The sequence below is a fragment of the Azolla caroliniana genome, unplaced genomic scaffold (assembly GCF_043228905.1).
Source record: "Azolla caroliniana isolate FFs.n. ecotype wild unplaced genomic scaffold, voAzoCaro1.0.p SCAF_12, whole genome shotgun sequence".
NCBI lineage: Eukaryota > Viridiplantae > Streptophyta > Polypodiopsida > Salviniales > Salviniaceae > Azolla > Azolla caroliniana.
Genome location: NW_028230447.1, coordinates 17,325,747 through 17,351,240, shown reverse-complemented (window position 1 = coordinate 17,351,240; position 25,494 = coordinate 17,325,747). Strand labels below are relative to the sequence as shown.

Below are 25,494 nucleotides of genomic sequence, written 5' to 3'. Positions count from 1 at the left end.
GAAGGATTCGATTACACGAATGACAGTGGAGTCTGAATGCATGAGAGTCGAGGAGGAACGCGCTCGTAATTATTGGAAAGGAGACGGAAAAGGTACGATATCCCGTGGGTTAATCCAAATCGGCACATCTTCGTGCAATGGAAACATTCGAAACAATAGCATGCATTGGGGAGGATCGAAGCACATCGGAGAAGACATAATGGTGCATGCGAGCTCACTACAGAGCGCTCACCCCTCTGCAACAACTGAGCATTCGAATTGGCATTGTCTAGAATTTTAAACGATCAAGATCCTGTCATACAAAACATCTAATGCAACAACAAAGCACATATGCACATACACATACACATACACATATATACACATACAACATACACATACACATACACATATATACACATACAGCATGCACATATACATACACATACACACACATACAACATACAATATATAACATACACATATACATACACTACACACAGAGGAGACATATAACATACGTATCTACATACAACATACACATACACATACACACAACATACACATATACATACACATGCACATACACACACATACATGATACAACATACAACATATAACATACACATATACATACACATACACACAACATACACATACACACAACATACACATATACATACACACACATACATGATACAACATACAACATATAACATACACATATACATACACATACACACACATGAGACATACAACATACACATCTACATACAACATACACATACACATCTACATACAACATACACATACACATCTACATACAACATACACATACACATACACATACACATACACATACACATACACATACACATACAATATATAACATACACACACAGAGAGAGGAGACATATAACATACACATACACATACACATACACATACACATAAAGGAGGAGTGGGGCATGGGTAATGGATGGAAGGAATGCTCTCTCTCTCTCTCTCTCTCTCTCCCTCTCTCTCTCTCTCACACACACACACAGGAGTGTGTATGAGAGAAGAAGAGAGTTAGTTATAGTTAGTTAAAAGCAAGCAATGACATGTGTCATACATTGGTTCATTCATATACATATACATACATATATATGATATACATTTTGTTCTTTTGTTTCTTTCTCCCTTCCTTCCCCTGTTTCTCCCCTGTTCTGCCCCTGCTCCCATGGTCTCATGATTCATGAAGAACAAGAAAAAGAAAAGGAGGAAGGATCTCCCCCAGCCCTTTCTCTGCATACTAAACCCTAATCTCCCCTTCACTACTTGCAGCTGCTTCTTGAACAAATGATCCAGGTATGCTCTCTCTCTCTCTCTCTCTCTCTCTCTCTCTCTCTCTCTCTCTCTCTCTCTCTCTTGCTTGTCTGAATGCCATATATAGCTTAGCCATTCCCATGGCTTTCATCAGACCAAGAGAGTGCCTGATATGCCTTCATAGTTTACTTGAAGCTTCCTCACAGGTCTGTAGAATCATATAATGATCTGGACTCATTCCGGGTAATCTGGTCGTGCCGGCAGTTACTGCCAAGAAGATGATGAGAAGAAGACCGTCTCCTTCTCATAAAAAATTCTTACAAAAAATGTCTGCGTTCTTCTCCATCAAAATCTTCGTGCTGTTCATCATATAAGCGATTCTCAAGCTCTATGTAACTGCAAGACGCCATGTCTGTCTCTTGCTGCGGATATTTACACGGTGTTCTCTTTCGATGCACACCTATAAACAAACTTGTATGCAGGATGTTCTCTTCCATGTCTGGCCTTCTGTGTATCTACATAGATTGTTATGCGAAAGCTTGAATCGTAACTTTCATCGTGGCATGGCATGTCTTTTAACCTGTCATAGCTTTCCATGGTTGCAACTGATTTCTAGCTTTTCTAACCAGTCACTCCTTTCCATGACGTTGTCTTGATAGGAATGTCTGTAACTGATACCTTTTTCCTTTTCTCTACACAGGATAAGAATCTTTTCATGGCTTGATCTATCCGAGGGTATACTAACTCACTTCTCGTAGGAGTGGAATTTTTATCTGTTGATAGCTCATCAACTTTCCATGGCTTTCAGACACTGGTCATAAGAGGATGCTACTTTGCATTAACAAAACTTGGTCTATGTTATGGTATTGCTTCTTTGTCGGAGATTGCTTTTAGTGACTTGCCAAGTGATAAGCCTTGTTGTGGCTTTGGTACCATCCGATCATGAGTGTCTTCTTTCTGCTATAACAAAATCCATGCAATTTTAAAGCTCCAATTAGTTGTTTGAGTACAGAAAGGTGTAGCTTTTCCATTTATATTTGAATGAAACATTTTATCTATATGTTCTTCATTTGCCATGTACAAAACTTTATATATGTTAGAGATAGCTTTTGTAAAGGCTTCCTTTTAGCTTTAAATGATAGGATCGGAGTTATGTACCCTGCCTGATTAAACTTGGTCTTCTGAGGGAGAATTCACCTTATACCTTTAAAATGATAGCTTTCCATGGGGCTGGGACGATTAAATTGTCTTATTAAGCTGCCCAAATTTCATTATATGATCGTTTGAACAATTGTTAAAAGGCTTCTGTTCTATAAGTGCAAAACTTGATCTATGGGAAGGAGATTTACCCAGCTTTATTTTGTTCTTTTAATGTAGGAGTACAGGCAATTTATACGTTCATATCACTCCTGCACTGCTCTTCTCAGGTTCAAACTCCATGAAAGAATCAAGAGAAAAGATTGTTGCAGATATGAAAAGGTTCAGTTTACTTTGTCATTACACTGCTAAGTTTCGTTTATTGATGTACAATCAGTTTAATGGTAGAAAATCTACACAATGTCATCGTACAATCTGGTGGAAAAATGGTTTCATTCTTCCCTTGAATTAATGCTGAATAAGACATTTTTGGTAACTTTTGTTCGCAGTATATTGGGGAAAGCATTCAAGTTCAAGGGAAGCACACTTTCTAGTGATGATGGCTCTGAGCTATCATTCTCGAAGGGGGAGAACAGTGATCCGTGCTATGCATGTACACAGAAAGGGATCCCACGTTTTCATTCCATGAGTTGTGAGCAAAACCATCCTCTCTTCTTGGAAGCGGAGGCTGGCTCCTCGCTCTATCCTTTACCAAGGGAAGTTCCTCTCAAGACCAATGTACAGAAGACCTGCCGTCGATGGGTCTTTGGAATAGTGCAAGATCCTCGTCGGAGACGTATACAAAGACTCAATCAATTGTTTCTTCTTGCACGGGCATTCTCCTTGGCATTGGATCCACTCTTTTTCTATACCCTAACTATTAGAAAAGGAGAGGCATGTGTTTATGTGGATGGGACACTTGCAATTTTAGTGACATTTCTACGTACAGGATTCGATGGATTCCATTTACTGCATATGTGGTTACAGTTAAAGCTTGCATACATCTCTAAAGAGACCCTTATCATTGGTTGTGGCAGTCTTGTATGGGATGCTCGAGAGATTGCTATGCATTACCTTCGCCCCGGTGGGGGTTTCCTTTTAGACCTTTTTGTTATATTGCCTATCCCTCAGGTAGTGATCTTGATTCCATTGTTTTCTTATAAGCTGAAATTTTTTAACTGTAATATTTCGATAGATTTATACTTATTTTCTGAAATGGTTTGATCAAAGGGAAATTTGAAAAATACGAGTTAGTTTTTCTTTATTTTGCCAAACGCATCTAAGTTCTCATTTGCTTCCCCAAATGCTATTGATCAACCTCCTCTTAATTCATCCCTTTTCTGTTTCTCATTATTGGAGGCTCGCCAGTGGGCATTTGGGGAAAATAAAGAAAAAATCAGGGGTTTCAGAGTTATTTCAATCAAACTTATTTGAAATTCATACCTCTTTTTATTTCCACTCACAGATTATTCTATGGGCAGTTGTGCCACGGATGATCAGTGGTGGTGATGTTGGATCTGTAATGACAGTGTTCTTGATGATATTTCTTCTTCAGTTCATTCCCAAAATAGCCCATTTGGTTTTCCTCGCCCGCAGAATGCGTCATGTCACTGGCTTCGTATTTGGCGCATTTTGGTGGGGCTTTGCTTTAAATCTTATGGCTTACTTCATTGCTGCGCATGTAAGTCTCCATGTCCTGAACAGATTGTTTGAATTTTGATGTATGTTTACCCTAGTCCTAACAATGTATGGGAGATTTCCAACCGCTTATTTTAAATTGTTGAAAGCATAATATAAATAAGGGTATGGCAGGTATCATGTGTTTGCAGTTGTAGTGGATGCAAACCATGATTGTCCTTTGCAGAAATCCATAACAGCTGTAAATTCCAGCCATTTTCTCAATTCTCCCCTGTACCTTGAATATTTCGTTTGTTTTAGTCCTGAAAACACATTCTTGACTTTGTTGCTGTGAAACAGAATTAGCTATACACCTGAATATCTGTTGTTAAATATTTACACATGCCAAGTGACATTTAGTGTCCATTGTGTTTAGGTGCATCCGCTCCATTATATGCAATTCTTTTATTATCAAAGGGAGTCCTAGATTGAGAAATGAACAGAGTGGTATTGTCATATGTTTAACCAACTCTGAGATGTTTTCAAAGTGCAAAAATAACATCATTCCCTGGCATAATTAAGAACTGTATCACAGTGCATAATCTATTCTGGTTTCTTTGTGAACATTTACAGGTTGCTGGTGCTTGTTGGTATCTTCTAGCAAGTGAACGAGTTGCATTTTGTCTTGTGGGACAATGTAATGAGATACCTACTTGCAAACTGGATCTTCTAGGTTGTTCTCCACCTATTTTATCTCACAGAAGTCTTGAAGGGATGGATTCAGCATTGAGCTATAATCATACCGATTACTCAACTTGCTTCGATAGCCAAAACAACAACTATGGAATTTTTCAATGGGCAATACCACTAGTAACTGATCGAATGTGGTCTACTAAACTTTCTTATCCCATCTTTTGGGGTTTGATGACTCTAAGGTGCTTACAATATAACTAGCACACAATATTGGTGCAAACAAATATCTGAACGCACGATCTTAATACCAAAAACCATGTTTTGCAGCTCCTTCGGTAATGCATTGCAACCAAGTGATCATACTCTAGAGGTTATTTTCAGCATCATCGTCATAACATGTGGCCTACTCCTATTCACTTTGCTTATTGGAAATATCCAGGTAGTAAAACAATTTTCCCTCCTTAAGAGTCAGATCAGTAATATCAAGTTGTGATAAACTGCGTGAAATTCCGAAATTAATGGGTTTGTTTGAAAGGTATTTCTGCACTCTATAACAGCAAAAAAAGAAGCCATGAAACTAAGAATAAGGGATCTTGAATACTGGATGCGACGGCGTCAGCTGCCATCACGCCTGAGGAAGAGAGTGAGAAGGTATGAGCGTCATCATTGGGCAGCAACAAGGGGTGTAGATGAAGCAGCTATGGTTTGCAGCTTACCAGAAGGGTTGAGGAGGGACATCAAACAACATCTCTCAATGGATCTTGTTCGCCAGGTCAGATAATATATATATATATATAATCTCAATTCTTATTACCCATCATTGAACTTGATTGATCCCTTTTCATTGGATTTTGCAGGTGCCGCTTTTTGAGCATATGGATACTCTTGTTCTGGAGAATATCTGCCAACGTCTCAAACCACATCTATTCATCAAAGATGAAGTGGTAACTTTTTTCCTAGAATATTGTGCATATGCATTTCTTGAATCGCTTGAACATCTGAATCTTGTTTGGAACTAATCATATTAAACAAAAAATGAACAACTTGACAGCTTGTATTTAAGAATCTAAATTCATGATGTTCTGTAAGCTATATAAAAAAATCATAGTTTTATATCATATAAAGTTGGCATGTGATGGAAGTGATCCTTCTCCATACTGGTGGCTATGGTTTTTCTACATATTCATGCAACTTGACTATAAACAGTGGTGATCCTATATCATTTAGCTTTCATAAAATGAAGTGAGATGTTTGTTATCTCTTAGGTTATCAGAGAAGGGGATCCTGTGATGAGGATGATATTCATCGTGCGAGGACATTTCCTCAGCACCCATAGTCATAACTTGAGCAATGGCCACACAAGTGTCTGCCATCTAGGCCCAGGAAATTTCTGTGGTGATGAACTCTTGACATGGTGCTTGAAAAAACCATCTCTGGATCGACTCCCCCCTTCTTGTGCAACATTGACATCTCTCGACTCTACAGAAGCTTTTGGTCTTGATGCCGAAGACCTAAAATTTGTGACCGATCATTTTCGATACAAGTTTGTGAATGAGAAATTGAAGAGAACAGCACGATATTATTCTTCTGGATGGAGAACATGGGCTGTAGTGACTATCCAACTGGCTTGGCGGCGTTATAAAGCAAGGAGATCTGAGCCATTGGATCGTGCACCATCAACAGGTGGAAACGCTTTGGGAATCTCACCATTATCTCGCTCGGGATCCGAATGTAATCGTCTTCGCTTCTACGCAGCGATGTTTTCCTCTCACAAACCTCAGGATCACTTAGAATAGAAAAATACAGATCTTTTGCCACATGTGAGTGGAAGAGAGCCGCATGTGCTATAAGAATATTGTTATCCTGTACTATATTCTCTCCATACATCTATGTTTTGCCATTTTTGATGATTCATCTTTAGGTGTACTTGTACATAATCTCTCTTTGTTCAAAACACACAACCATATGTTACTTGAAACGACAAAGGTAAATAAATGACAAGGTCGGATACCATTTTATATAAAGCTTGATATTCAAACCACTGCAATGCCATGTAACAGTTATGTATTGGTGTTTGTGAAAAAATGAAAAAGAACACCAGATCTTTTAAATGTTAATGGGTATGTGTACTGTCTTTGTGAAAACTCTGAATAGATGCCATAGTTATGCATCAAGTGTCATGAAAAGCTAAATATATTCTCCATTACAATAGGCAAAAGCATCTATTTCGTGGCAATCATGTCATATTCATACTAGAACGATCCTATGTACATAAAAGTTACGATATGCTTTGACAAAAAGTGATTTCAAAATCTCTTATAAAAGAGAACAAATGTCATTCTCTGTTTTTCATGTGAGTTAAATGACCTGTATATTTCATGGCTTTTTCATGATTATGAATAATCTTCGAGAGAAATCCCATGGGATGCTTATTAATCCATTCTGTACATAGCTCTTCCATCTTAGAAGTGTAAAGTGATTTAGATTCGTGACTACATTTTTTATTAAGTGAATCCCGAAATGGCCAAATTACTCAAACCTATAAGAAACCCTGAACTGAAGGCACATACCTTTACTTTCATGAACTAAATGAGTAAACCTTTACAACCTGCTTGAGGTATAGATGAGGCTACCATATAATGTACTCTGCCCAATAAACTTAGGAACTTGGCACAAATCTTCGAGTAAAGGATGTAATCTGAATTCCAAGAGCATTCACTTAAGCAACCTCCAAGCCCAACCCCCAAAAACGTGTAGGAGTTCAAATCTTATTTAACTTCATTGAAGTGAGACGAGTAATGCTTAGTCAGAAGCTGCCCGTTATTAATTTAGTTATTTTCCTCCGGATCAATAATGATATCATTTGGGAGTTTGTACCTTATTAAATATTGTTTAATCTGCCCGATTATCAGTAATTCCATCCATTTATAAAGACAACTTTCTTGGTATACACCAAGGCCATGTAGAGTTAGTAGACATCGTTAAGTTGGGATCTCTATTCAGGGGGTAACGGTTAGCTGTATTAATTATTGTGCTCTATAAACGTTAAAACAATAACCCAATGCATAGTAAAACATGTCTTTAACAAAGAAATTGAAGGAACAGGTCCCACCAAGTGAGAGTGACCTCTGAAACAGCTTATATGACTGCACTTCAACAGAGGGAATCAAGGATGCACGAGTTCCATCCAGATAAGTTCAATTATGCCAACAGCCCTGAAAAACACAAGAAGTGGAAGACAACCATCGCTTGCTAGTTTCTGTTTACCAAAAACTCAACCATACTTCAGCAGGCCCACATATGCATGTGCATGTGCATGTATGCTCACATGCAGCCATGTTTGCGCATGCGACACACATGTGTTTTTCAGGAGGTTCAATTCACAAACCACCTCCCTAACCCAAAAGTCCATTCTCTCTCTAATTTGTGTTGTCCAAGCTAAACAATTTATAAAGAGCTCATCTTCCAATGCCATGAAATTTATACATTGAAATAAACAGAACCGATCAATGCAAATGCAACACAAACTGGTTAGAATATTAATTAAGGATCAGACATTTACCATGAGCCAAATGAGTTCTCTACAAAATGCAGAGTACCTTAATGTTATGTCCAAATCCAATCATAATTATTATTGCTGTTGCTGTTGCTGATGAGATGTATTATGATGTGCATCAAAGGGTGAAAAATTAAAAGGAAAACTGCCTCAATGAACCATTTCCAAATCTCTACTAACTGCAAAGATTTTCTGAAACCATCTTGTATAATATCATTTATGGAACCCATATTGTTTGAGCAACTAAAAATCACTCTGGAGACAGCACTTTACATATAACAGCAGAGGGTGCTAGATTTGAAGTTAACTCAAAACCAAGATTCAAGTCTTTGATAGCAATTTCATCACCAATATCCAAATTGCTTATGTCTACATTTATATCAGGTATATGAAGGTCATAATCACACTGAAATGCAAGGAAGATCAGATCCTTCTTTACAGCGCCTCCTGGAAAAACAAAAATATTTGAAATGTGAGGAAAATGTATAGGTTCTTACTTCAGAGTACTTCCTGAAGAAAATGCATGCCCTCTCTCTCACACAGCAAATGAGGTTTCTCCCAATCCAAGGAATGTTGTGCCAAAATAAAGTAGATTAATGCCTTTGAAATCTACCATTATTCACATTAATCTCGTGAAACATACTGTACCAAGGGTTTGTATGCCGATAGCTAAGACTTAAGTTGATACACGAGGAATAGGACGATCAACGTGACAAACATTACCATTCTTGGCCATTGCTATAACCTAGTTCAAGTCTGAAACACTGAGTATGCTAAAACTATGACTAAGAAATTGATGACAAGAGCACCGTGAGTTTTAGAATCGCTAAAAGGACTCAATCATTCAATACTCGTGACAAACCTTATCTACTTGTTTCACCTACCATACCTCAATTCATTTGGGAAAGGCGTGATAAATCTCAAATATATACTACGGTCTTACTCCATGAGAAAATATCCAAGTGAAATATCAAAACAAGGCAACTACATGTAAGCATGCAGTAAGGGTCTAATAATAAAAAAGAAACACAATGACCTTCCCTATAATGCATCGAGTCCATAGTACATCTAAAAAAGGTCTGGCTTCCCTGATCTCTGTTTTGGCAAGGAAAGATCACACGAACATAATAAATGTGACTTGAACTACATGCATATAAGCTCCAGTTGGATATTGGGATCACCATAGAACCTTCAATTCCCATTTTTTATGATCTCTCTGAAGACTTTGAGAACACCAGAGATTTGGCATTGAAGAAGAATTTCAATCAGCATAACCTTCCATATTCTTGTCCCATCATATGTTCCTTCAACCTCTCTAGGAAATGTTGCAAATGACATCTTGGAGTCATCTAACCATGTCAAATTTCCAGGTGACATTTGAATAATACCCATTATATAGATCTTGGAAAATACAAGAAACTGTTGACATGGCCCAGAAGGTTGCTTAGCCATGTCAAATATCTCAATCACCCAATATCGAACTGGCTAAAAAATCCATATAGCATAATCATAATGCTCGTTGTCCCAATAGAAAAAAAATGATGACAAAAAGCCCCCTCTTTCACTCTACCCCAACATGCACATTCCATATAAAAGCAAAGATGCAGCTCTGTTACCTTTTTTCACACCAATGCAAGATTCTTCCCCGAGAAACACTATGGGGCATCGTTTACCCCATTTCTGAGGATTCACAAAAGCTACATTGATGATATCACTGTCATTGTTCAAGTTTATCTATAAAAAAACATAGAAGGGTAAATTAAAATAGCTTACAAAAGTTTAAGATCTCTCATAAAAATAGGGAAAGCAATCTTTCCTAATCAATTGTGCCACGGTACAGAAAAATCTGAAATATCTTATGGTATAAGAAAATCCATGTGGATTGTTCATAATCACCATTTCTGTGAGTACAAAAGATTGAAATCCTGACAAAATAAAGATGTATGGATTATTCATACAATCAATGGTATGTCTACTCGTTCTGGAAATGTATACTTTAACAATCATTCAAGATTCCTTTCCGTTCATGAAATGATAAGAAATTTTGAGAAAATATCATCAATGCAAAAGGAACTTAGTACAGAAATAATACATCTGCCAGATTTTGTTTCGTTTATAGACCTTTACAGATATTTCTTTCCAGCAAGTTACGCATTTCAAACCAGTAGAAACTTATGAAATCAGTAGATATGTGGCTCCCTTGTGCCTTCCATAAGGAAAAGTCCAACATCTCTCACTATATCTGTTGTTCAATCATGCCTTCTAAGAGCACAGAAGTTTGAAATCTATTGTAGACTGTGGAGAGTTCATAAGAATCATAACCACTGGTGCCTTCACAAGTCTGAAATCTTGGATAGATGTGGAAATTATTAATGATCAATGCTGCCTTCTATAAGAAGATTAGTTGGAAATCATGCATAATGTGGATTATTCATGACCAATGATGCCTTCACAAGTCTGAAATATCTCGACAATGTGAGGAATGCTCATGTTCAAGGGTATCTTCTATAACAACAAATGCTGGAGCTCTCTCATAAGATGTGAATTATTCATGATCAATGGAGCCTTTCACAAGAATAAAAGTTCAAAATCTCTCATGATGTGTGGATTACTCATACTCAATGGTGCCTTCCATGAGTACAAGAGCACAATTTCTCATATATATTTGGATTATTCATTATCAATCGTGCTATTGGTATCATCTCAAACAATGTTTATGCATATATATATGTATACATATACACATACACATACACAAAAACAAACATACATCGCCATACACATACACAGATGTATAATGCATGTATGCATATATCATTTACATATATACACATACATACACATCAGTTGAAGCGTAAGCAAAAACACTAACAGCATTTAAATAGACTTCCGAAATAGCTATGTACATGCATATACATATATATATATATATACACATGTGTAAAAGCATAGACAAACACTTACCACATGAGAGTAAAATTCCAAAGTAGCTGTGTATTATATGCGTATATTATAAACATATACATGTGCATAACCAAAAAAATTACCACGTGAGGATAGACTTCCAAAGTAGCTATAATTTGTGATGCTTTGAGGTTTTGTTCCCACGACCGATCATAGAGACATAGCTTGAATTTGGTACAGAGGAAGTTAGGTTTTCCCAATCTCCAGTAGAACTGATGAATCTGCAATCTATCCAGGTAGATAAGGGGCCCAATATCTTCTGATAAGCTCTCCGTAGACATGTCCAAACAAGCTGGGATTCTCCATGCTTTCAAAGCCGACAAAAGACTGCTTTTTTGCGTTGTGATCCTCTCCATGGCCCACAGGCTAGCGTTAGAGATAAGCTTAGTGTTGATACCATTGGTAGTAGATTCTATGTTAGAATTATTTGTGCCATTGTCAGTATTAGCATTAGTCATCAAAGCTTTGCTATGGAAATCGAGCTCCTTTGCATTCTGAACAGCGGAATAAACTCGCCCAGGGAAGAGAACAGAGGAAAGTCTATTTCTACTCATGGTCTTCATTGGGTTTCCTTTATCTTTAAAGTTAGGGTTCAAAGAATCATGGATTTCGTTTTAGGGTTTAGGGTTTAGGGTTTTAGGGTTCAGGTTTCATGGGTCTCACTAGATGGTTCAGAGTCATTTTAATTACTCTTAAGATTCAGGCTTAAGGGCTAATGGCTAATGGCTGCTTCACTCTAGGGTTCAAGTATAATAGGTTCCGGTTCAGGGTTTAGGGTTTATGGAGCCTGGGATCAGCTTTTAGGTTTAGGGTTTAAGGTTTAGGGTTCATGGATCTCACTCCAAAAGGGTCAGGGTTTAAGGAGCTCCACTCTCAGTCAAGGGATGGTTCTTTGTCCCTAGTGTTTGTTCTAGCTTTGGAGGCTTCACATTTAGGATCCATTCTTTAAGATTTAGGGTTTAGGGAACATGGATCTGCTTTTAAGGTTTAGGGTTTAGGGTTAGGGTTCATGCCCATGGATTCACTTAAAAGGATTAGGGTTTAAGGAGCTCCACTCTCGTTTGAAGGGATGGGCGGCACGGACAAAATAGTAGGGTGGGACGACTTTTCTCTTGTCCCTTGTATGTATTTGTTCGGGCTTAGGAGGCTTTGTATTTAGGCTCCAACTTTTTTTAAGGTTTAGGGTTTAGGGCTCAATGCGTCCCACGCCAAGTTTTTTACTCATTTTAGAGTGTAAGACCTAGCTAGGTCCACTTCAAGGTCGAGAGTTTTAAGCTCATGGCTTTAGAGCGAAGGGTTTTATGCCTCCCTAGGTTCCTGCTAACTCTATATATTAGAACTCAGACGTTTCACCTTAGTGTGTGGTTGTAGTGTTTTTATTGGTTTAGGACTATATGTTTAAAGTTTAGGGTGAAGTCCCTTTCCACATCTTGTAGACGATCCGATCATTTTGTTTATGCTAGATGATCTAATTGTGTTCGTCCCTCGTGTCTTCATTTCCTCTCTCTTTTTGCAAGTGTTGAAGCTTGAAGCAACTCTTGGTTGGGATTTTCGGTTCACTATCACCGCACTCCTTAAGTTACACCTCCTCTTTCGATCCAATCCTTGTTGTCCATCGTTGTCGTCATCTTTCCACAATGGTTTGTGTTGGCTCTGACATTACACAATGGAAGGATGACATGCATCAAGTTTGGCTACCAAATGCTCGGTAGTTCATTGTGGTCACCAATGTGTTGTCATCGTAAACTTAACGACAACTTATGTTTACTGTATTAAATCACTTGACACAATCATTCGTGATGAATATGAATAAGAATATATTATATATTATATACATCATGCTCAAAATCGGATTACAACTTGTGTGGTTAGTGCAGTGTTTATGTAGGGGGGGCACGTTTTTAGAAGTTGGGTTTTTCTCTCCATGCCTCATGTATGCCACGTTCATGACCGCACACAACCATCCATGACCAATTTATGATACATCCATGAGTCATGACCCATCTATGACACATCCACGACCCATCCCTAGTAAATATATACATGAGCATTTACAAAAACAATCATTAGCATATCATCAACAAGAAAAAATATCAATTTTATATCATTAATACGAACACTTGACATTGTAACACCATTAGTTTGCTAAAATAATCATTGCCACACCATCGACGTAAACTCATCACTAGCATATACCATTCACGTAAACATATTACGCTCATATGATTAACATGAGCCCGAAAATTGTAATATCTTTTACATGTACTACCATAGAAAACCCCCGTCATTGTCATTCTTTTTTATGAAAATAACATAGACTTGTCAATTTCATACCGATACATAAATTACTTTTCTTGTTACTATTTTGTTTCTCACCGTTCCTCTCCAAAAGTATGTTTGATTGAACCACCTTCACTAAATATTTCTTCCTTGATTTGTAATGACAGTGGTAATCATGAGTGGCTTTGCAATCAAATATGCATTTCTCAAATGAGGATTGACATGCTTGCCCAAATTGGTGCTTAGGGACTAGAACAAAGACTTTATTCTGAAGGGGAATGATTCCAATGTGATCATGTTAAAATTGTCGACTAATCATTCGCAAATGGTGTTATTGATCCAATTGACAAGATTGTTTCAAGTTTCAACACTCAACACATTGACAGTGTAAAGAGAGGATATCAAGTAGACAAACTTTGGGTATAGTCTTGCTCCCCATCTATTGCACGAGTCACTTCCAAATTAGCTTTATTCCCTAAAAGAGGCCCAAGGGTGAGGCTAAACAATAGAAGTATCAAAAGCTATTTTTACAAGAGTTTCCTTTGGTGATGTTGCCATCCACAATTGAACATAAATGAGAGGTGGCAATGGCATCATTGCAAGTTTGATTGACATCAAATGCAACTCGAGTTTCCCTGACCATCTTCAACAAACAAACACTTCCCAATTAAGCTCGTGAGTTACCATTGGGCGATTCTTGTTCTGAGGCTTATCCTAATTGATGTTATGAGTATGTATGGTAATTTGTGAGAAGTACAATGACTTGGTAGACGGGCATGGCAATTTAAGCATCATACTCCTATCTCCACCAAGTAGGGTGATCACACATGTGCATGCATTACTTTTGAGACAAATTTTGTTTTTTGTGCACACAAGAGCAATAAACCAACATTTAGGAAGGGATCATGTCCAAGAGGATGCGTTCGATTAGCTCTTGTAGGTTTAGATTCACATTCCCGTGGACAATACAAATTTCTTTCCTAGTATACGAGGAAGTATTCTTCCAAAGTTCTCAGCGGTGGCACAAGGGCGAGAGAGTCTCAAAGAGACTACCAAGTTTTTGTTAGAGCCTAATTGGTTAATTAAGCAAAACACAAGGATTTATAGACCAACGAACGAATTGAGGGGCGCCAAACCATTTGAACACCCCCTAGCAACAACGTGAAACGAACCTGAAACTCCTCGATATCCCATACCATCGAGGGTTGATGCGAGTTGTACCTTTGGTTCTACGAGGATCACACATGCTTAGGTGAGAAGAGCCATAGCCACAATATCATTGTCTCAACATAAGTCAAGCCTCTTAAAAAGAAGGTAGTTAGTTAGCCTTCTTATATAGGCAGAAAGAAACCCTAGGCCTTTGCGTGTTCACACTTGGCTACTTTACATGAAGCGGTCAAATGAGTTAACACACATCACACCGTAGGATTGAATATTACAATTCATACCCTAGTTCCTTTCAGAATTAATGCACACACATACTCGTAATCAGAAGATCAACGAAACCTATATCATGATCAGTTATGATTATGCACATAACAATTCCCCTACCTAACCAGATCTTGAATCCAGCTTCCTTTTTGTGTCGGGGCGAGCTACGAGAAAGCCGGGTCTCATTTTTCTTTTCAAACTAGCGTGTCATTCAGAGAGAGTCTCTTGTTCCGAGTTTTTTTTTTTGTGTCCTGGCCATGGGATGTGTCGTGTGTGGTGCCACCCGAGCCGAATCTGCCGCCCATATTTTGTCCGTCCGCCTGCCTGCCATAGCCACATGTGCTCTTCTTTCATTCTGGAATCTGGAGTGATGAGGAAGGTCACCAAATGAATGAGAGAGACAAGTCTTTAGAAAGAGACAGAGAGAGAGAGAGAAGTTTTTATAGAGAGACAGAGAGAAGTTTTTAGAGAGAGAGACACACACACAGAGAGACAAAGAGCTTTAGAGAGAGAGAGAGAAGTTTTTAGAGAGAGAGAGACACACACACAGACAGAGAGCTTTAGAGAGAGAGAGACACACACACACACAGAGGCAGAGAGCTTTAGAGAGAGAGAGAGAGAGCTTTAGAGAGAGAATCCATGGCGAACCTATAGCCTAGCTCCCCTGCACACCCCCATCCTGCCTCCCTCCCTCCTCTGTCAAATCAGACCTACTTTTGAAATGACGAAGAAGGGCGAGCAGGCACACCCCCACATCGTTGAGGAAGGAGAAGAAAACGAAGAAGAAGAAGAAGAAGAAGAAGAAGAAGAAGACCCCTTCGACTTGTTGATCGTTAGACCTGATCAGAACATCGATTGCACCTCCACCACCACTGCTGCTGCTGCTGCTTCTACTAGTACTTCTAGGTTCAGACGAGAGGACGAGGATGTATCCTCTCTCAAGGATTACGAGCTCGATGAGAAGATCGAAGCTTTCCGGAAGCTTATCTCCACCATGAAGATGCCTGATGATAATAGAAAGCTTCGGTTTCGGCTTCGGATGTACGAGGATGAGAAACGACGCAGAATGGCGGGCAATCAGGTACATACTGTATGTATGTATGTATATATATGTGTATACATGAGAGAGAGAGAGAGAGAGAGAGAGAGAGAGAGAGAGAGAGAGAGAGAGAGAGAGAGAGAGAGAGAGAGAGAGAGAGAGAGCATCTATGGGGCAGGCTGCATTACCGGTTAATGGAAGTATGGGGATGTCAGAAAGGTATCAGCTGAAAAAGGCGGGAGAACCCCTGGGAAACTCGAAAGTCGGAGTTTTCGATCAAGATTGCCTATTGGTTGCATGCAATATGAAGGAAAAGTGTACTAGGATTTCTAGTCCCTCTCAGAAAAGCAATGTACAGAGTCCAAGTTCCAAACCCATAATCCTTACACAAATAAAAAGCCCAATTCATGACCTTGATCCTGTGGCATCCCGTCAGAGATGCGAAGATTGCCTTGTATTGCAGGATAGTTTGCAAGTTTCGTCAAGTTCAGAACTTGGGAAAGAGGATAAATTTGTTTGCTCTAACTGCAGGTAAGTCTCTTTCCTTGCAAATCTAGTAATTTCAATTTAAGATTGTGTGGTGTGTTGATGTTTATCCATCCAAGGGAGGCTATAAGCCTGCGATATTACAGCTATCAGGAAATTCAATCTATAAATAAGTCAGGGCTGGGATCCGTTTTTATTCCTCTCCAGTTATTTGTTGCTGTATGTTCGATTACTTGCCACAGGTAGATGAGTGTGAATTAAACTATTTTATTTCAGTCATCTAAGTTCAGGCTCATTCAGTATAGTGGAGGCTCAATTGTCATATTTCTGAAAATTGAGGTTGGGGGCTGATGGATGAATGAGAGCTCTTTGGAATTCTAGCTATGGCAATGTAGTAAACAGGAATGAGGGAGTGAATGCAGAGAATTAGGCTGCAAGCAGTCAGCACCTGATTCTTTAGGTTGCCAAGAATATATAGATGACGACATGGGCGCATATCAGAGCAATTTTTTGGGCAATGCATAATGTCCTTCATCCCAACAGAAGTGAGCAATGAACTTCTGACCTTCCTCTTGCAAGAGAAGGCCTTTTAATTCAGTATTTGCATTGCACGTCTTAACATCCTTCTAAAATCTGATGATCTTGGATTGGAGAGAGACACCTAACTGGAAAGAGATTCTTACTACAACCCTTCCCTGTATCTACTCTGCTCAGCCTGCTGACTCGTTAGTATCTTGGGAGAAAAAAGTTTTCATATCAGAAAGAAAAGTTATTTTTTAAAAACAAAACAGCATTGCAAACATAATTTCAATGTCTGGTGTATGTAATGATTTGTGAATAGTACACAGCATATAAGATAACAGTATTGTTCTCTTCAAGTTATTGGCACTCCTCATACTCCTCATTCATTCCCATTATCATAAGTTCCTTATGGTGTGATCAGTCACTTAAGCTATGCGATATGCTGATTTCAATAATTTAAGGCTTGCGGAGATGCAACACCAATTCCCCAAACCCAAAGGAAGTTTCCTATTGAGTTTCCAGGCCTCTTGCTCTTGCTCATGCATAATCTGTAGACTATGTCCACCCAATCCTTATTGGATTAAAGGCCCTTAGGTTGCTCCTATTAATCTAGAAAAACGTTTTTATATAATTTAACATTTTCTAATTTTTGTTAGAATGGTATAGTGCCGTTTGCACTCCTAAAAGTAATTTTTTTGTACACTAAATGGGATCCTTGGACAAGATTCCCACTCAGCATTAAATAGGTATTTATGAGGCCATGACTTAGCTTTCCCATCAGCATTTAAAGCTTTTCTTCTAAGAGTATATTCTATGTATCTTGAATAGCATATATATATGTGTTGAGAATTAGTGTTTGCACTCCTACCTTGTACATTCTTTAAGTAGTAGGCTTTTGTTTCCTGTAACTGCTTCTGCTGTCTTTAATCTCTCCTGTGTGTTAAACCCCATAATTGTTTTTAGTTTCTATAAGTGCATGTGTGAGTCTCTCAACATTTTCTGGAGTGTAAATTCTTTTTCTGAGAAAAATATTCTGATTGCTTTAACGGCATCATGAGGAAATGAAGTACTGTCTGGAAGAAACACTCTTCTTTGTGCGAATGAACATAGAAACTATATGTTCTTCATGTTAGCCAATTAAAATCCGTTTTGGTGATTCTAGAAAGAAATGAACGTGAAATAAACAAATTCACAGCAGCTAAATTGAGGAAAGATTTTCCTTTTGCAGGACAAGGTCTGTTTCATCCCCAATGACTACTACTTCTCCAGATGATCAGCAGGTTTTGCATCAGGCTATCAAATGGTTATTCTTGATGTGTATTACTAACGTTGTCATTAAAGATATTCTGCTGGGATATTTTGTGACTGCAGAGAGAACAATGTTTTGATTCTCCTACTAGGCAACCTACTCAGAGATTGAGTTCTGGGAAACGCTTGCAGCGAGCTGATGGTGATACTCCTGTATGTACAGTATGCGCTGAGTAACATAAGCAATGTGTTAAATAAGTGATTTTAGAGGCAAGATGTATAACCATGAATGCACCCAGGATACAGCTTTGGAGCTGTCCGATGAGGAAGAAAACATTAACGAAGGAGCTATTTCTTGTTATGTTGGGCAATTACATAATACAGAGATGTCAAGGCGGAAAACATTGCGTAGTACAGCAAAAAAGTACATTGCAGAATGCCGACATCTTATTTAACATACCTTGGCCTTGTTTTCTTTATGTATATGGTGTCTAACAAGGAAATTCTTCTGTCTTGCATGAACTCAGAAGGGCTGTTGCGAAGGTTCTCTACCCTTCAAGGTGTTTTTTTTACTGTGATCTTATCCTTTTATAAAACCCTTTCATGTTTCTGTGTGTGATTTCTCGTTTGATTGACAAACATGTCTCTTTTCTCACAAGAGATAATGTGTAGTGGGGCTAGCATGGGAAAGAAGCATAGAGTCCAATAGCATTCCCAAAACTAGCTTTCGGTATAAAGGTAAAACAAAAAGAAATTTTAGACAAGGTGTTATGAAGGAAGCCTGCATCCACCCTAGGCGTCTGGCATAGCTGCCAGTTAAGTGACTCACGAGAGCTGTGGCTGTTGCATTGTAACATGGGAAAAAAGATCTTCAAGAAAGCCTAAAGTGTGGCTTGTGCATTTTTTAGCGTTTAGGAACTGACATTAGAGAAACCCCACAAGCCTAAGGCTAAAGAGGGAGTGTGTAGTCACAATAGAACTGCCACTCTCATGAGGCTATTTGGCTAGCATGCAAATTACATGCAGAAAAGCTCATTGAAGTGTTGGTTTCTAATAATTTCTTTTGCCATCCCATTCTGAAGTACCCCATAAAGAGAAGAAAAGCTTTTGGAAGAAAGTGGAAATGAAGCATTGTTGTAACTACAATGTTTCTCAAGTAGGTAGACTTGCTTTTGAAGACTAGCTGGCGTTTTCAGTAAAGATTAGTTTCATATATGACGAGAAAGTTGTTTTACAAGTAATTGAGAAGAGGGAAAGTAGTCAATGATTCAACAAGCAAGAATGAAGGGAGGGAGATTTTTTTATTGAAATTCTTGATTGTGTTATATGCAGCTGTGATCCTGAAGCAGTTGAGGTTCGATATGCAGATCTTGAACATCTTGCTCCATTGCAGTTCCTTAATGACACGGTTATTGATTTCTATATTAAGTATGATACCACAGGAGTGTCAAATTTGAGAAACCATGTTATATGCTTTAAGGATTACATATCATATGTCTAGCAACAATTTCTTTGCAGGTACATTCAGACAGAAAAGTTCTCACAGAGAGCTGAAAGCTTGCAATATTTTCATTTTTACAGTTGCTTCTTTTATAAGAAGCTCATGTCATGGAAGGTAAAGTCACTGTTGACTATTTCTTCTGTGTTTTCATTATTTGTTTCCATAAGTAGCTATGGGTTCAATTATATCGTTTTAATTCCCTTGAAGGTCTACAGCCACTGTGATTGTTTACTGTGGCGACAGTGTGCTGTTGAAAATTTCTAACATCGTACGATTAGTGGTGGGTAATTCAACGTTTTCAGCATGGTTCCATACAAATGTCTGGCTGTATGAGATGGTTCAATAGGATATGGTAGCTTGTCAAGGAAGCTTATAGAGACTTGTCCAAAGCCTAAGGATGATGTCATGGATTTAAGTAGAATAAAAGTCTAAAAGCAAGCCAATGATGTCATAAACTGCTACCAAATTAGAAGAATGGATTCTGATCCACCTTTACTGACACACTAGATAGTTGAATTCAAGCTCCTTTTGTCAGTGTAATATTTTACTAAATTGGAATTTAACTTCTATTCGACTTGGACAAGGAAATGGAACCATATTTAGCAATGATCATACTCTAATGCTCAGTTATTGGGTGATATGGAACTGAATAGATGAAGTATTATCTTTGTTTTGTATCCTATGTTTTCAGTATTCATATTTTGGTATCACTTGTGTGTAATGGTGGACTTGGAGTAGGTAGAGAGAAAATGGCTGAGAAAATAGAGAAGGAGAGGCAACCAAGTCCCAAGTATCATGTGGATGCAAAGCTTTTATGTCTTGCTTTGCAACCACCCACTTGCTCTTTTGCTCACATGATATAACCACTTTTAATATAAGAGGCACATCCTCATCAGTCAACATAATATACTGGAAAGAGAGGTCATATTCCAAACCCCTCATCTCTAATATGCACAAATGCATCAGAACCAAAGATGCATAGACGGTCATATGAGGTTGGTTTGTCAGACAAAACCTCTTCAGGAATGCCACCTATTAACTCTGTTTGAGGGGGTCTATTGCAGTTTTAATATCCTCTCGCCAAAAGCCATGGGGAGATTGGCTATGGGCAGCATGCATTTCACCCTCTCTCATGGTGTCCTATTATATATCTCACTCAACCTATTAGAAGGGTTACTCCCTCTTTATACTGTGTAACTCACAAAATCTTCTTAATTCACTACTTGTGTACTGACACCCATTATATAGTTTAAATGCAGAAAAAGCTTCATCTTTGCTTTTCAGGAAATAAATCAAAATTCTCTTTGAACAGTCCTCAACAAAGGAATAACATACAAAGCATCCCTCTGCTACAAATATCAGAGTGCACAAAATTTAAAAGATTTTGCTTGTGAGACACATGAGAGTTATAGGAGTTTCTCACTTCTTTTCCATATTAAGAATCATTACATCAGGCTTAGTGCCTGGAATATTTGTAAAGAAGAAAGGATATTCAATCCTTTTTGGCTCATATGGCCCAAATTCTTTATTCCAAAGCTCCAAGTGAGAATCAACCTCTGTAGCAACAATACATTTTTTTGTAAGGCCTTTCCTTACAAGCAATGCAAAGTGCCTTTCTTGTGCAATTGACCACAAGTCTAGAACCTTTTGTCAATTTCCATGGTCCACTCTCAAATGTGGTGCTATATCCATGTACATTCATCTGATATGTAAACTATAATACAAGTTCTTGGCCATGCCTGAGCCAAATGCTATAGTGCCTATACCATCAATAATACAAGATTGATTATTGCCCCAACAGGCTTTACCATAATCTAGGGCTTGAAAAATGGCAGGAGTTGTATGGAGTGAAGCATGCAAGTCTACAATCCAAGTCTGATTCATTGCATCATTAATGGTAAGCAATGGTTTAATAATGTCACATTTAGCGATAGACATATCTTGCCACAGCGTGTGGAAGCATCATCTGAAGGAAATGTGCTACAAAACATTTCTGCTGCATCAAATAGCTCTTGAATGGCCAGATTAAAGACCAAATTGGGCTTCTCTTTGCCATTAAAGCTGTTTTTAACAACAGACAAAACAGAGGACATGGAGGCGATTAGGTCAGTTTTTGGAGCCCCCCCAAAAATATATTTTGGGGCAAAACTATATTATTTCAATAGAATGTGATTTTATGGCACTTGAGCCAGTTCACACTGGCCAAGTGATCCAATATTTCGTAGAAAATCTTCGTAAATGTACAAATGGAGAGTTTGTGAACCTCTATACCCACCAGCATACACGGCGATCCTTTTCTTTGAGAAACAAGGGTTTTGACATTCCTAGGCTGAGTAACTCAGTTTTACTATAAGCATGATATTATCTGAGTTTAGAATTGAAGATATTTATGTATGCTCTGATTCTTGAAGATTTTTGATATTCTAGGGAGGCCTAGAGTCTTGGCAAGCAAGCTTAATCACGTTTTGACTTAATTATACTTTTTTAAAGAAATCGAAGTCTGCTTGTTTCGAGAAGCTGCACAAATGGACTAAGGGAATAAACATATTTAAGAAGTCATATTTGCTCATGCCAATTCATGACAGGTGATGTGATGAAAAATCATTTCAATTACTATTATTTTTAGTTGTTGCCATATCTAAAGCTTAAGTTTACACTGAAAGTTGCTTTAATTTGCAGTGCTCATTGGAGTTTGGCTGTTATATGTTTGCCATTGGAGCAAAAAACCCCTTACATTCTGCATTTAGATTCTATGTCTCCTGCTGCAGGGCATTCAAGTGAAAGCATATATAAGACACTGAAAAGGTCTGGGCTCAAATCTTGTTGCCTTTCTTACTTTTATAATGTAAAAGTTAGCTGTCATTTCCCTTTCTAATATGAATTATTATGTGAATCGTAGGTTTTTATAGTTTCATGGAATGCCATTGGAAAAATAATGTTGCATTTCAAACCATTTTGATGTGAAATTTTACTTGATCTTGATAAAATGCCCCCATATACCGGAACACAAACTGTGTCTGTTTCTTCCTGCACATAGGTCCATAAATCTATGAGAAGCACATCTTGCTTGCTGCTAATAAATTGCTCTTTGCTTGGCATTATGCAGCTACTTAGCTGCAGAACACGAATATCTCTTGCAGGAAAATCAGACAGTCGATGATGCAGTACGAAATGTGAAGCCATCGAGTGCTATATCTAAAAGGGTTCAGGTACTTTCCACTTTGCAGTCAAATCCCTTGGGAAATTGAAGGACGTTGAAATCCACAAATTTATCTACTTGAGCCACTCATATATCTCTTGCCCCCTCAGGTTCCTCTGCAAGATAATGAATGGGATTGTGGCCTTTTCATGCTTTATTACATCGAACGGTTCATACAAGAAGCACCTCCACATTGGGATTCTTCATGTCTTGCTAAGATGGTAAGGCAACTTCTCAAACATGAAAAGTGTTGTCATATGTTAAAAGGTAAGCATTGAAATTTTCTTTTATCTTGTTGGTATTCAGTTTGGTCGGTCATGGTTCCAACCTACCGAGGCATCGCAACTGAGGGATACCATCTTGACACTTCTTGAGAGTATTTTTGACCAGGTTTGCAGATAATGCTGTAAATTCTAACACTACTTTGGTTTTGACTATATGCCAAGCATTCTGGACACCATGCATTCTGCTTTGGAAAACAGGCTTGCTGTATTTCACACTGAAGTTTTACTTCATGGGTTGACATGACACTAGCGGTTAGTAGTTTGTCAATCAAACATGCCAAAAGGATGTATGCCATAGAAGGGATCTCCTACAAGAATGGAAGAAAGCAATCAATGGACAAGTAATTATCAATGATTGCATTGAAGAAATGGTTTTATTCATTATCTGGTTGTAAAGCCAGGGCAGATTTCTTCTGTAATGCAACGAGGATGTCTACAAATCAATGAAAATGGGGTTTGCAAAGGGTTGTCGGGACAAGCAGGCACAGATTCAATATGTAACATTATCACATGAAGCTATATGCTATAACATTATTATCTGTCTCCACATGTGATTTGGTTACTCCTTTTGTTCCTTTTCTATCTTAATTTTTTGCTACTTGTTTACCAAGAGTTCAAGAAGCCTACTAGAATTGGCGTCATCAAGGAGTTCCAAAATAAGTCATCTGTTACTGCAAACGATATAACGGGTTCCCCTCCATCACAAGGTTTTTATTGCGACCTATATCCTTAGCTCTTCCATTATACAGATGAAATATCATTGTGTGGGTGGGGAGGACATTACAATCTTCCACATTCTTCTCAAGTATTGAAAGAAATGTTTCATGACAAAAAAGAATAATGTACACAAGCCTTCGTTCAAAGAAATCATTTTATTCAAGGATGTGCCATTGATTCGAACTTTGATATGTATAGGATATTCTTAATTGCCCCACCATAAATTTGTCTTTTGTAATAACTTGTTCTTTGCATTAGGATATGTTGATAACAAATCCTCTCACATTAAATGTATACATTGTGAATGAGGTGTAACGTTCAAAGATGATCAATAAGTCCCTTGAAATTTTGTTTTGTGGCAGTGATCTTTCACGCTTCATGTCTAATCAATTTCATGTTAGGTACTAAGCTTTATATTTGGCAAAGACGGTGTTGCTTATAAAATACTCTTGGTAATTGTTAAATTCTAGTTGGGAACTTTGAGGATCAGAGGGCCAATGTGAATTCCCTCACGATAGATTTAAGGTTGAGAGTGTGAGAGTGAGCAAGAGAGATTTTATCATTGGCATGAAAGGTCAAACATGACCATTGAGACTAAAAGTGAAACATTTTAATGTGGTATGTTGATTAGTTGCTCACTCAACACTCAAGATTTTCACTAATGAATTTGCTACTATTGTGTGTGCATGTTTTTAATGGTGAGAAATGTTAAGGATTAGGATTGGATTGATGATGTGTGGAAAGCGAATTTGACTTTGTTAGTAGATGGAACATTGTAACGAAGTGTGATGTCAAATTCACAAACTTCTTCATGGAAAAGTATGCATTGTCGAAGAGTCTCCTCACTTATTCACCATCTCATATTTAAGAGAATGTGACCTAAGTTGTAATGCAAAATGATATCGATGATTTACAAAGGGATGGATTCTTTTCATGTATTGGTGAATTCAATTTTTGCATTTGGAGAATAAGATGTTTTGTGGCTTTGTGCAATGTATGCAATATAATGAGTGAAATGTCAACCATCGATGTTGCAAAAACACCTCATTCGTTCATGAATCCATTGACATATTATGAAAGAAATATAATGTATCCCATCCTCCAAACTGTTTCTATGCATCTTGCCCCCATCTAGAACTCAAAATTTTGGTTTTTTGCTTCTTTTGACTTGTTACTTGCTTCCCATGCAATCCATAGGGTAAGCTAAGCCATAATGCTAGTACTCTAACAACTTACCAATAGGGTAAGCTAATTACAATAGAGAGAAAGGGAGTATTGTCTCTGTCGACCGACACAAAGGGTCAAACGTCTTAATAACTAAGTCGTTCTGTCAAGAAGATTGTGGTTGGAGATGTGATGTTTGCCGACCCAAACAATTGCTTACTCTTCCAAGAGAATACAATGCTCTCGGTCCCTTTTTATGGACGCCATGAGAGACTCTTCCAAGAGAATACACTTGCCTATTCGGCAAGAACCTACACTTACACTAACTGTTCTATTCTATTTTTCCTACTTGGCACAAAAGTTACTATT

At 38.0% G+C, this 25,494-nt stretch overlaps 3 protein-coding genes across 5 annotated transcripts; 2 read left to right on the top strand and 1 right to left on the bottom strand.

Moving 5' to 3' along the window:
* Positions 1 to 1,171: 1,171 nt before the first annotated feature.
* Positions 1,172 to 6,758, top strand: LOC147857288 (cyclic nucleotide-gated ion channel 2-like). Its single transcript, XM_087328401.1, has 9 exons — positions 1,172 to 1,329; positions 2,665 to 2,766; positions 2,934 to 3,555; positions 3,890 to 4,105; positions 4,675 to 4,976; positions 5,062 to 5,173; positions 5,270 to 5,506; positions 5,592 to 5,678; positions 6,000 to 6,758. The coding sequence occupies exons 2-9, from the start codon at positions 2,726 to 2,728 to the stop codon at positions 6,528 to 6,530; spliced, it is 2,148 nt and encodes a 715-aa protein (XP_087184527.1). The 5' UTR covers positions 1,172 to 1,329; positions 2,665 to 2,725; the 3' UTR covers positions 6,531 to 6,758.
* Positions 6,759 to 8,423: 1,665 nt separating this feature from the next.
* On the bottom strand, positions 8,424 to 12,129 carry LOC147857287 (uncharacterized). Its single transcript, XM_087328072.1, has 3 exons — positions 11,338 to 12,129; positions 9,907 to 10,024; positions 8,424 to 8,737 (listed from the first exon to the last, which is right to left on the bottom strand). Exons 1-3 carry the CDS (start codon positions 11,815 to 11,817, stop codon positions 8,541 to 8,543), a joined length of 795 nt encoding a protein of 264 aa, XP_087184198.1. The 5' UTR covers positions 11,818 to 12,129; the 3' UTR covers positions 8,424 to 8,540.
* A 3,499-nt stretch (positions 12,130 to 15,628) lies between these two features.
* LOC147857286 (uncharacterized) lies at positions 15,629 to 24,315 on the top strand. 3 transcript variants are annotated; one of them, XM_087328290.1, is made up of 14 exons: positions 15,629 to 16,055; positions 16,183 to 16,535; positions 18,241 to 18,292; positions 18,384 to 18,473; positions 18,567 to 18,684; positions 18,788 to 18,820; positions 19,593 to 19,668; positions 19,779 to 19,875; positions 22,252 to 22,346; positions 22,441 to 22,566; positions 22,868 to 22,970; positions 23,071 to 23,181; positions 23,267 to 23,350; positions 23,443 to 24,315. In XM_087328290.1, exons 1-14 carry the CDS (start codon positions 15,687 to 15,689, stop codon positions 23,461 to 23,463), a joined length of 1,728 nt encoding a protein of 575 aa, XP_087184416.1. In that variant the 5' UTR covers positions 15,629 to 15,686; the 3' UTR covers positions 23,464 to 24,315. The 3 variants fall into 3 exon arrangements, with proteins under 3 accessions (XP_087184416.1, XP_087184414.1, XP_087184413.1); XM_087328288.1 differs by having other exon boundaries at positions 15,631 to 16,046; positions 18,560 to 18,684; positions 19,593 to 19,688; XM_087328287.1 differs by having other exon boundaries at positions 15,631 to 16,055; positions 18,560 to 18,684; positions 19,593 to 19,688.
* The last annotated feature ends 1,179 nt before the right edge of the window (positions 24,316 to 25,494 follow it).

What these genes read in the sequence shown, in the direction of transcription:
- LOC147857286 (XM_087328287.1), top strand. Translation starts at nt 15,687, where the DNA reads ATGACGAAGAAGGGCGAGCAGGCACACCCCCACATCGTTGAGGAAGGA. An exon ending in AAGGTTCTCTACCCTTCAAG is followed by an intron (nt 18,821 to 19,592) that starts GTGTTTTTTTTA and finishes TGTTATATGCAG; the next exon opens with CTGTGATCCTGAAGCAGTTG. An exon ending in ATATATAAGACACTGAAAAG is followed by an intron (nt 22,567 to 22,867) that starts GTCTGGGCTCAA and finishes GGCATTATGCAG; the next exon opens with CTACTTAGCTGCAGAACACG.
- LOC147857288 (XM_087328401.1), top strand. Translation starts at nt 2,726, where the DNA reads ATGAAAGAATCAAGAGAAAAGATTGTTGCAGATATGAAAAG. An exon ending in TTATATTGCCTATCCCTCAG is followed by an intron (nt 3,556 to 3,889) that starts GTAGTGATCTTG and finishes TTCCACTCACAG; the next exon opens with ATTATTCTATGGGCAGTTGT. An exon ending in CTTACTTCATTGCTGCGCAT is followed by an intron (nt 4,106 to 4,674) that starts GTAAGTCTCCAT and finishes GAACATTTACAG; the next exon opens with GTTGCTGGTGCTTGTTGGTA.
- LOC147857287 (XM_087328072.1), bottom strand. Translation starts at nt 11,817, where the DNA reads ATGAAGACCATGAGTAGAAATAGACTTTCCTCTGTTCTCTTCCCTGGG. An exon ending in TGGAAGTCTATCCTCACGTG is followed by an intron (nt 10,025 to 11,337) that starts GTAATTTTTTTG and finishes GTTTTTTTATAG; the next exon opens with ATAAACTTGAACAATGACAG. An exon ending in TTGCATTGGTGTGAAAAAAG is followed by an intron (nt 8,738 to 9,906) that starts GTAACAGAGCTG and finishes TTGTTTTTCCAG; the next exon opens with GAGGCGCTGTAAAGAAGGAT.